General features: G+C 39.1%; 1 protein-coding gene across 2 annotated transcripts in view; it reads left to right on the top strand.

Annotated features, from left to right (window-relative positions):
• Nucleotides 1-3,112, top strand: part of MTMR7 (myotubularin related protein 7) — a 125,325-nt gene extending 122,213 nt beyond the window's left edge. For both annotated transcript variants that reach the window (XM_081795634.1, XM_078445381.2), the window contains one exon: nt 2,653-3,112. In XM_081795634.1, the coding sequence (XP_081651760.1) occupies nt 2,653-3,015 (363 nt within the window). In that variant the 3' untranslated portion in view covers nt 3,016-3,112. The remainder of the gene's footprint in view (nt 1-2,652) is intronic.
• The last annotated feature ends 9,458 nt before the right edge of the window (nt 3,113-12,570 follow it).

Below are 12,570 nucleotides of genomic sequence, written 5' to 3'. Positions count from 1 at the left end.
TTCACTTGCTCGAGAATCGGCAACCGATTGCTGTTGTCTGGACCTGAATTCTAAATTGAGACTAAAGGTTTAAATAGGATGAAAAGGCTTCTGTGCCCCCTTGAGATCTTACATACTACAGATAAAAGTATTAGGATGAAGGCCGGGAAAATGTCAATAAACTAAGATTTCCCATCATAGTGCATAAAACAGTACTATGACGTGAAAAGAACTTCCAGGTTTTTACCTTTAGTTTGATAAATTTCTAAATGGAAGTCGGCGAAATATCACAAGATGAGTTCCAACAAAGTCTACTTCCTTTACCTGATGGGTAGTCATCTGGAGGTCACCCCTAAAAGGGTGGCCTGGGGGACATGTATGATGGTTCAGGGACCCCACCAATAAGATAGTCATTTGGAGGTAGCTGGTGAGGCAGACTCCTCTGATGCTCCCATAACATTCCTAGGAAACATCGCCTTTCAAGATCTAAGCAGAAGATCTTAGGTCTAGGGTTGTACACTCAAGTACATACAGGAGCCAGATGGATAAAACACATTCAGCAAGTTAAACTACTGGTTTTGAGAAATTTTGAAGGCAAGCATAAATCTTACTCTATTATAAACCTGCAAGGGGGGCGCCTGGGTGGCGCAGTCGGTTAAGCGTCCGACTTCAGCCAGGTCACGATCTCGTGGTCTGTGAGTTCGAGCCCCGCGTCAGGCTCTGGGCTGATGGCTCGGAGCCTGGAGCCTGTTTCCGATTCTGTGTCTCCCTCTCTCTCTGCCCCTCCCCCGTTCATGCTCTGTCTCTCTCTGTCCCAAAAATAAATAAAAAACGTTGAAAAAAAAAAAATTTTTTAAACCTGCAAGGGTTCAACAAATCCTCTTGAGACCTATGTGGAGAGCTCTACGTTAATTTTACACGATTGGAGAACAGTTTTTGACTCCGTGTATCAAAACCACCACCTCACAAAAACCCTAATGCCAGGGCTCTTAAGCCTAGAGATTCTGATGGAGAATCTTTAGAGTGCCACAGTGATTGACTGTGACTTGCCACCAGGGCGAGAGAGACCTTGAATTAAGTAGCACCCAGAGAAGTGAAATGATGCACAGCTTAGGTTTTTAGAATTCTGGAGCACTGGTAAAACTTCTATGAGTTTTGCCATTTTCAAGTCCACACATGTCTTTACTCAGCCAGTTTTATTTACTCTTCCTAAAGATACCCAAGCTTTAGGAAAGGCTAACTGTTCTCCTGGTCTGTTCCAATATTCTTTTTGTTAAAATACTAAAAATGAAGGAAAAAAACTACTTAGAAAATCTGAAAACACCTTAATTAAAAGCCTTTGGCTCTTTTCCCTTATAACAAAGTCAAAGCCCTTTAGCCTGGCATTTAAGATTTTCCCACAATTTGGCCTAATCAACCCTTTCAGCTTTATTCTCTACTATTCCCCTTGCTCAAATTCAACTGCTCTCTGCTTCTTGTACACAATGACATCTTCCTACTTTGGTGGTTGTCTTCTCACTGTCCCTCCTGCCATAAATGCTCTAACCATCACCAGCACCTGAGTTTAATTCTTTCAGAGTCCTATTAAAACGCTCCATTCCTGAAGCTTACTTGGATCTCTTCCCTCTAGCTATCCCACCTGCCCTCTTAAATAATTTTTATCTCTTCCAAATTCTTACATCACCTGAACTCTGCCTCCATAACCCAAGTTCTTTATGGCTGGATCTGTATCTATCTCAATTACTCATACTGCCCACTACAGTGCTCTTTGCACATAACAACTTAAGATGAATGCTTTTAAATGAATATGTAATACTTGATCTTATAACACCCCTCCTTGTTGACACCAAAGGATGAAATCTGGTAAAATGTATTTTGAACAACCCAAATGTCCATCAGCCGATGAAGAGATAAAATGTGGATATTCATGCAATGGAGTATCATTCAGCCATAAGAAGGAACGAAGTACTGATACGTGCTACAGTGGGGATGAACCCCGAGAACATGAACTAAGGGAAAGAAGCCAGACACATGTTATATGTGTTGTATGATTCCATTTATATGAAATGTCCAGATGAGGCAAATCCATAGAGATAGAAAGTAGCTTAGTGGCAGCCAGAGCTGTGGGAGGCTGAATGGGGAGTGACTGCTAATGGTTATGGGGTTTTCTTCGAGGATGATGAAAATATTTTGGAATTAGGTAGTAGTGAGTTGTTGTATAACCTTGCGAACATACTAAAACCACCGAACTGTATACTTTAGAAGGAGGTGTTTTATGGTTAAGTGATGTTTCTTAATTAAAAAAATTAGATAATAAACACCTCATTCCTGATGTTTTATAAATGCACTTTGAGTTTATAGGATGAAAATCATCATGTAAAACATTACAGGTCTAGAAAGGATGACTACTGATTGCCAGGTGCTTTACCTATATTATTTTTTTTCTTTTTTTGCATTTTATAGAAAACCTATAGTAAAGCTGGTATTTACCTTCATTTAATTCGAGATGAAGAAACCAAGTCTCACGTAATCTATTTTGTCCGAGGTCATAAAGTCTAGCTTTGAACCCAAGTCCATTTAAATCCCGTGTTCTTAAGATTATACCCAGGTGGAAAGTAATAAATACTAAATTATTTATGATTTTTCCCTAAAAAACCTTTTTTTTTTTTTTAGAGGCTGGAAAAAATTCAGAAAGTCCAGTTAAATCACACTAAAGTGAAGGCTAAGCAAAGTGAACCCAGCAAACACTCAGGGTTTTCTACCTCAGACAACAGCACAGCCAACACTCCCCAGGATTACAGTGGAAACATGAAATCCTTTCCATCCAGGAGTCCTTCACAAGGTGATGAAGATTCTGCTCTCATTCTAACCCAAGACAATTTGAAAAGCTCAGATCCGGATCTGTCGGCCAACAGCGATCAAGAGTCCGGGGTGGAGGACTTGAGCTGTCGGTCCCCAAGTGGTGGGGAGTGTGCACCAAGCGAAGACAGTGGCAAGGACCGTGATTCTGACGAAGCTGTGTTTCTCACTGCCTGAAGTTTCTCTGTGGGGTTCCAAAATAAAGGACACACAAGAGACACTTTCCAAAAAGAAGGGAGCAGTGCAATTCAAAATAAAAAAATCATTCAAGAAATGGTACATGTCTTTGAGAATTATAAAACGTAGCAATGGAAAGGGAAAAAAAAGTCCAGCTTTTACTTTCTTTAGATGCTGAAGAACAGGAAGTAACCATTTCTTTTACCAACCATATATAAGGAAAAGTTATTCCCCATTTTTAGTTCTGGATTCTGAAAGTTTTGTTTACTACATAGCACTGACCTCTTCTATCACCTGAGTTATTGGCACAGATCTTCCTTTCACAGCATGCATCTGCTCAGAGTGCCGACCCCTTCTCCCCCACCTGCTGTTCTCAGCCCTCACCCTTATTTCATTTCCAGATACGTATTTTGTTTTCGAAATCCCTTGACATTGCCTTCCTCCCTCTGTTATTGGTATTTCTAGTAACGGAGCACCCGGCAGAAACATACCCCTTGTGGTTAGATGTCTCTGTAACTGACGAGGTCTGTAATTGCTTGAGCTTTTCAGGTTTCACGATCACTTTAACTTTTCTTTAGATAATATATTTTGAATTGTTATAATAATCTTGTTGCCTTTTCCTGCAATCTCATCATTTAAAAATTGCTGAAACTTATAACTCACTTTCTCTAACGGGTCTAATACCTAATAAAATAGAAATAACATTTACTCTTTGGTTCGTAAATAAGAATTCAGATCACATTAAATATAACATTTTAAACTGTAAATGTTATAAAACGTAACATTTTAAAACAACAACCTTTTATTACTACTCCGGAGACTGCGTTACCACCACCATGACTCCTGAAGTGTAACAAAGTTAGTAGTGTAATATTTTGATAAGGAAAAATACCAGTTAAAAACTAGAGAATCTGGTGGTCCTATTTAACAAATAGAAAAAGGTTTGGCACTGATCACTTTAGACACTGTGTACCTGGTTAATATGATTTAACAGTAACAACTGACTGCTGAAAGTTCTGAAAAGTTTGTTTTGCTAAAACGCACACTTGAAGCAGAATCATTCTCCTGTCTTTTGGTAACAAATGGGACTTTACTGGGTTATAAATGTTTGATCTGAAGAAACTCAGCGGAGAAAGTTTGGACGGAGATAACAAACATTTACGACTGTGTGGTTTTTAATTATCAGTACATTCTATAATGTAAAGGGATTACTTTTACAGTCTACGTCAATATTTTGAAATCTGCTAATAGGGTAACGTATTAAAAATTTTGCTGAAATGGGAACAAGGTAAGAGAGGGGAGGGGAGTAACATCACCAAGATGGTAACATAGGTAGTTCTTGAGTATACTCCCCTTCACAAGGCAACTAACAACTGTGCCTGGATAGGACACCAACGAAAGGATCCTAGAGCTCGGGAGTGAGGCCAAGGCACCCCACAGCACAAGAGAGACCAAGATGGACTGCACTGGAAGGGGAAGAGGAACAGCTACATGCTGACCACGTTGCCCCTCCCCCACGCTGGCTCAGCACTACGTGGAGACTTCTCCCCTAAGCCTCCGGTTCCTCCGGTGGGGAGAGCCCATGGGTGATATCCAGCCCCCCGCCTACCTAATGTTGTACTTAGTTGGAGCCCATACTCTGGTTTCACTCCACAAGGACTTCGGGGAACGCTGTGGGGCTCAACCTCTAGGAGCCTGAGACGGAGAAGTGGGGAGGGGCTTCCAACAACCAGCGCTTGGGTCTTGGAAGACGGCGTTCCTAGGAGCACAGGCCAAGCAGTAGTCCCATCCAGCGTGTACGCTCATCTGCAAGCCAGGTCAGTGGCACAGTCTGACCGGGGAATTTGGCAAGGTTCAGGCCTGCCAAATTTGGGTCCCCAAAGAAGGAGTTCTGGCCTTGCTGCCTGCTCTGCCCACGCCCTGGCAGAAGAGCTGAGCCACAGCTACCCCTGCTGCAGAGCACGGCCCCCAGTCCCTCCTCATCAGAAAATCTAGTCAGGAAGATTTGGGAGTCGCCTCAAGCGGGCCCTTCCAGTCTTGCTCCAACAGGAACCAGAGACATAGCCCTCTCCAGCCCCTGTGCCTACAGAATGTGACCCCCTGCCCCTTCTGACAGGAAGGGCTCACCAGAATACCTGGAAGCTGTGTGGCCCAGCAGCCTTAAGCCAAGAAGCAGGTGGGCAGAACTGACGCCACCCAAAGCAAATGCAGTGGTTCTGTCTGGCCAGGGGACTCGAGGCGTGGGTTGACTGGAGTCCAGAAGAAAGCACTGACGGCTTTTGAGCTGCTTTTCCTGCTGCACCCAACCGGGGAAAGTAATTCGTAGCCTACTTATTGCTGAATTCAGCCTTCAACCCAGCCGCACAGGGGACCTTACCAGAGCACACAGGGAAATGCGTAGCTCATCCAACGGCCCCACTTACGGTGTCACTTGATGGAGCATAGCTCTGGGCTTTCCACCTCTGGAGAGCAAAACCAGTGGCCTCATCTGACCAGGACATTAGGTGCCCACTCTTTCCCGAATCAGGTCCCCGAACAAGCCGTGCAGGCCCCGGGTCCCGTCCAGCCGCCCTGCAAGGGCGGAGAAGCTAGTTCATAGCCTGAACGGAGGCCGACGTAGTACCCAGGCCCAACCTTCGAGTAAGCCTGACCAGAGATTTCAGGAAATCACGAAGATCATCCCACAGCTTCCCTTGAGGAGGGAACCGGGCCAGCAGTGTTATCTAGCTATTCTTGGCCAGTGCCATACCCCTTACCTCAGAGCATCAACAGCTGCTTGCCTAAAATAGACTCTACTAGGAGGCCCCACCTACCCAAGGATGTTACCAGCAGACATGTCCAGAAGCCCACACTAAGCTGACTGGTGAAGAAATGTCTCTGCCAAATCAAACATGCTAAGTCTGAAAGAGGAGACCACTTAAAGAAAGGCACAGAGACCAACATAGAGAATCAAAGATCTTGAAAAATCAGGTAAGTATGACATACCAACGGAAATGAATGACGCTCTAGTAACTGACCCAAAAGAAAGGGAGACCTGTGAGCTGTCAGATAAAGAATTCAGAATAATCGTCATAAAGTTTAGTGAGCTATAAGAACACACAGACCACTAAAGTTATGAAAACAATACATGAACAAGAAGTTCAACAAAGTAGAAATCCTCCCCAAACCAAACAAACAAAAAAACCCACAAGCCCCAAAATTGGAGCTGAAAAATCTAACTGGAGAATTCAATAAAGGGTTTTAAAAGCAGACTCAACCATGCAGAACACTGCAGTGAACTGGAAAAAAAACAAAAAAACCACCATTGAAATTAGAGGAGCAAAAAGAATGAAAGAAAGTGAAAAGAGGCTACAGGAATTACTGGACACAATGAAAGCAATATTTGCATTAGGGGAATTCTAGAAGGAGAAAAAGAAACAACAGAAAGTATATTTAAAGCAATAATGGCTGAAAACTTCCCAAACCTGGGGAGGGAAATAGACCTCCAGATCCAAGAGGCCCAAAGGACCCCAAACAGGGTGAACCCAAATAGGGCTAAATCAAGACACTTCACAATTAAATGGCAAAAATCAAAGACCATGAATTTTGAAAGCAATAAGAGAAAACAGAGGGAAAATAAAAGGGAATTCCAAATAAGGCTGGGCCCCTCAACAGAAACTTTTCAGGACAGAAAACAATGGGAAGACATATTCAAAATACTGGGAGGAAAAAAAGAAAAACCCAAAGTTTCAATCAATTCTATGCCTGGCAAAGCTGTCCTTCAAAAATAAAGGAAGGATAGACTTTCTCAGACAAACAAAAGCTGAGGGAGTTCATTACCATTATACCTACCTTAAAAGAAATGCTAAAGGGAGTTCTTTGAGTGAAAATAAAAGATCACTAGTTAACAGCATAGAAACATAAGGCAGTGTACAACTCACTAGTATTGATAGTTAAAAATGGATTCTGTAATAGGATAGTGGTGGTGTGTAAGTCGTAAGACTAGTTTAAACGTTAAAAACAAATACAGTAAAAGTAACCATATCTTCAATAGTCTTATTAATTACACAATAAGAAAATATGTAAATTGCAACATTAAGTAAAATGTGAGAAGTATAAAGCTTAGTAGTTCAATTAAAGTTGCTATTAGTTTAGAACAAAGTGCTAAATTTTAAAACATCTTATGTAAGCCTCAAGGTAACTACAGGGAAAAACCTGTAGTAATTACACAAAAGATGACAAGTCAAAGCATATTGATAAGGACAGGACATCAAACCACAAAGACAACAGGATAAGAAACAAGGAACAATGGATCCATAAAACAAACCACAAAACAACAAAAAGGCAACAGTAAATCCTTATCAACAATTACTTTAAATGTCAACAGATTAAATTCCCCAATATAAAGACACAGAAAGGCTAAGTGGATTAAAATAACAAGACCCAACAATAACCTGTCCTACCAGAGACCCACCTCAGACTCAAAGGCAAACAGACTGAGAGTGAAGCAAAGGCATTTGAAGCAATTGGTAACCAAAAGAAAAAAAAAAAAAAAAAAAAGGGCAGGGGAAGCTATACTTCTATCAGACAAAACAGACTTTAAAAATTATAAGAGACAAAAGGTTACTGGTAAATGGGTCTATACATCAAGATAACCTAACAACTGTAAATATTTATATACCCAGTGTTACAATCAGAGCACATAAAAGCATAAAGCAAAAATGAACAGACCTAAAAGAAATAAGCAACAACACAGTAATAGATGGGGTCTTTAATACACCACTCAACAATGGGTAGATCATGCAGACAGCAAATCAGTAAGGAAAACGCTGATATGAACAGCCTATAGACAAAATGGGACATAAGAGTAATAATATACAGAACATTCTATCTGAACAGCAGAATATATTCTTCCCATGTGTAAATGGAACATTTTTCTAGGATATGTTAGGACATATGTTAGGACAAAAAATAATTCTTAGCAAATTTAAGAACAACGAAATCATACCAGATAACTATAACGAGAGGAAAACTGCAGGATAAAATGGCAATTAAACAACACTCTCCTGAACAACCAATGGATCAAAGAGGAAATGGGAAATAACTATCTTGAGACAAATGACAATGGAAACACACATACCAAAACTTATGAGAGGTAGTAAAAGCAGTTTGAAGAGGGAAGCTCATAGCAATAAACCTCCCAGATAAATAAGAAGCAGAAAAAGAGTAACAAAATGAACCCCAAGTTAGAATAAGAAAGGAAAAAGTAAAGATTACAGCAGAAATAAATGAAGGATAGAACAGAAATACAGTAGAAAACATTAACCAAACGAAGAGGTAGTTCTTTGAAAATATAAAATTGGCAAAACTATTAGATAAATCAAAAAAAAAGAGGAACCAAATAAAAAAAACTATGAATCAAACACGGAGATATTACAACGGCTGCTACAGGAATACAATCATAAAAGGCTACTATGACCAATTACATGCCAACAAATAGGAAAACCTAGAAGAAATGTAAAAATTCTTGGAAGCATATAACCTACTGAGACTGAATCAAGAAGAAACGGTCTGAATTACACCATTTACTAGTATAAGATTTAATCAGTAATTAAAACTCTTCCAACAAAGAAAATTCCAAGACTAAATGTCTTTGCTAGTAAATTTTACCAAATATTTAAAATAAAATTAACACTGATCCCTCTGAAATTCTTCAAAAAAAAAAAAAAAAAAAATCAAAGAGGAGGGGCACTCACAAACTCCTTTTACAAGCCAACATCACCAATAACCAAAGCCAGAAAAAGACACTACCAGAAAAGAAAAACTATGAACCAATATCCCTGGTAATACAGATGCAGAAATTCTCAACAGAACACTGCAAACTGAATTCTGCTCATGAAAGGATCATTTACAATGATCCTGGGATGCAAAGATGGCTCAACATGTGCCAATCAATGAGATACATGACATTAACAGAATGAAAGAAAAAAATATCATGTGATCATTGCAATAGATGCAGAAAAAGCATTTGAAAAAGATGCAACATCCTTTCATGATAAAAACTCTTAACAATTATGTATAGAAGGAATGAACCCCACCATAGTAAAGCCTATATATTATAAACCTACATCTAATATAATATTCAATGGTGAAAGGTTGAAAGCTTTTCCTTTAAGAGAGGGAACATGACAGGGGTGCCCACTCTCACCATTCATATTCACCACTGTACTGGAAGTCCTTACAGAGCAATCAGGCAAGAAAGAAATAAAAAGCATCAGAAATAAAAAGAAATAAAATTGTCTCTATTTGTAGTAACAAGATTTTATAAATAGAAAATCCTAAAGACTCTACCAAAAAACTGTTAGATCAATGAATTCAGTACAGTTGCAGGATATTAACTTAACATTAAATTAACCATAAGAAATGACCTGAAAAAGAAATAAACAACATCATCCCACTTACAATAGCACCAAAATACTGAGGAACAAATTTAACCAAGGAAGTAAAAGATCTCTACTCTGAAAACTGTAATACATTGATGAAAGAAATTGAAGAAGATACAAATAAGTGGAAAGGTATCCTGTGTTCCTGGACTGGAAGAATTGTTAAAATGTCCATACTACCTAATGCAATCTGTAGGTCCAATATAGTATCTATCACAATTCCAATGGCATGTTTCTAGAGAAGTAGAAAAAAATCCTAAAATTTATATGGAACAACAAAATACTCTGAACAGCCAAAGAAATCCTAAGAGGAAAAAACTGGTAGGCATCAAACTTCCTAATTTCAAGCTAAACTATAAAGCTATAGTAATCAAAACAGTATGGTACTGTCACAAAAGCAGACAGATCAAATGAACAGAACTGAGAGCTCAGAGATAAATCTGGGCTTGTATGGTCAACTAATATTTGGCAAGGGAGCCAAGAATATGCTGGGAAAACTGGATATTCACATGTTAAAGAATGAAACTATACACCTATCTTATACTATTTATAAAAATTAACTCAAAATGGATAAAAGGCTTAAACTTAAGACTGAAACTCCTATAAATAAACAAAGGAAGAAAGCACCTTGACATGGGTCTTGGCCATGATTTTTTTTGGATGTCACACCTAAAGCACAAAAAAAAAAAAAAAAAAAAAAAGCAAACAACTGGGATTACATCAAACTAAAAAGCTTTTGTACAGCAAAAGAAACAACAAAGTGAAAAGATAACCTATGAAAAGGGAAAAAAATATTTGCAAGCCATGTATCTGAAAAGGAGTTAATATCCAAAAAATACAAAGAACTTATGAAAACTCAACAGCAAAAATAAAAATAATCCAATTTCAAAATGGGCAAAAGACTTGACTAGACATTTCCCCAAAGAAGACAAATGAAAGGCAGCACATACACAAAATGATGCCAATCAAAATCACTGACATATCACCCTAGGCCTGTTAAGGTGGCAATCCTCAACAAGACAGGATATAACAAATGCTGGTAAGGATGTGGACAAAAGGCAACACTTGTGCACTGCTGGTACAACTCCAAACTGGCACAACCACTATGGAAAATAATACGGAGGATCCTCAAAATATTACAGTAGAATTACCACACCCACCAACACACCAGCAGCAGTTACAGGCCAGGAGTCACCCCTGCCGACCAGTGACCCCACAGGACTTGTGGTCGGCCCTTGCAACCACTCAGGCTAGGGGCCATCTTTGCCTACCACTGTGCCCACAGCAGTCATGGACCTACCACAACAAGAGGGAGCATGCAGCCCACAAAGGTGGCACCCTTAGAGCACCTGGCTCTGGTGGCCAATGGAGACCACACTTCTGAGCCCTACAGGATATCCCCAACAAAAAGCTACTTTCTTAAGACAGACCTACGTGAACTACCTAATATGTACAAAGAAACAAAGAGAGGCAAAATGAGGAGACAGGAGAGTATGTTCCAAAAGAAAAACTAGGAAAAGCCTCAGAAAAAGAACAAAACAAAATGGAGATGGTTAATCTAACTGATAAAGAGTTCCAAGTAATGGTCATAAAGATGCTTACCAACCTTGGAAGAAGAATGGACGCCAAGGTAAAAATTGCAGCAAAGAGATAGAAAATAGAAGAAAGCACCAATCTGAATTGAAGAGCAAAATAACAGAAATGAAAACTACACTCAAGGGAATAAACAGATGAGATGATAAAGAAAAATGGATCCACAATCTGGAAGACAAGGTGATGTGGAAACTACACAAATTGAACAACAACAACAAAAAGATAGTTTAAGGGATCTCTGGAGAAAACATCAAGAATACCAATAATCTTGTCATAGGGGTCCCAGAAGGAAAAGAGAAAAGAGCAGAAAATTAATGTGAAGAAATAATAGCTGAAAACTTCTCTAACCTGGGAAAGGAAACAACACACAGGTCCAGGAAGCACAAGTCCCAAACAAGAGAAACCCAAAGAGATCCACACCAAGATACATTATAATTAAAAGGTCAAAAAGAGAGAATCTTAAAAGCAGCAAGAGAAAAGCAATTCATTATACACAAAGGAACCCCTATCACTACAGAACTATCAGCTGATTTTTCAAAAGAAACATTGCAGGCCAGAGAAAGTGTCACAATCTATTCAAAGTGCTGGGAAAAAACAGAACCAAACCGAACCAAACCAAACAAAAAACCCCCAAAACAAAAAACAAACCTGCAACCAAGAATACTCTACCTGGCAAAGTTACCATTCAGAATTGAAGGGAAAATAAAGCGTTTCCTGGACAAGAAAAAACTAAAGGAGTTCATCACTACTGACCAGCTTTGCAAGAAATATTATAAGGACTCTTTACACAGCAAAGCCCAGAAATGAGAAAATATATGATAGAAAAAAAAATCTCACTGATAAAAGCAAACATAGTAAGGGTAATGGGTCAACCAGTTATAAAGGTAGTATGAAGATTAAAAGACAAAAGAAGCAAAATTAATTATATCTACAATAATCATTTAAGGGATTCACAAAATAAAAAGATGTAAAGTATGGCATCAAAAACAAAACATGGGGCAGGGGAGTAAAAATGTATTGTTTTTAGAATGTGTTCCAACGTAAGCAACCATCAACTTAAAAAAGACTGCTATATACATAGGCTGTTATATATGAACCTTCTGGTAACAATAAACAAAAACCTTAAAATAGATAATAGTAAAGGAAAAGGAATCCAAGGGTAACAGTAAAGAAAGTCATCAACACAATGGAAGAGAGGAAAAGAAGAATGGAATAGAGAATATAAAACAATCAGAAAAAAAATTAAGAAAAGGCAATAAATTGATACCTATCAGTAATTACTACAATTTTTTTTAATGTTTATTTAGTTTTGAGAGACAGAGAGACAGCATGAGCAGGAGAGGGGCAGAGAGAAAGGGAGAGACAGAATCTGAAGCAGGCTCCAGGTTCTGAGCTGTCAGCACAGAGCCTGACACAGGGCTTGAACTTATGAACCATGAGATGACCTGAGCCGAAGTCGAACGCTTAACCGAGTAATTACTATAATTGTGAATGAACTAAATGCTCCAATCAAAAGACAAAGCATGGCTGAATGGATTAA

The sequence above is a fragment of the Panthera onca genome, chromosome B1, assembly GCF_046562875.1.
Source record: "Panthera onca isolate mPanOnc1 chromosome B1, mPanOnc1 haplotype 2, whole genome shotgun sequence".
NCBI classification, from domain to species: Eukaryota; Metazoa; Chordata; class Mammalia; order Carnivora; family Felidae; genus Panthera; species Panthera onca.
The sequence above is the reverse complement of the archived record's forward strand: the minus strand, read 5'-3'. Positions and strand labels throughout refer to the sequence as shown.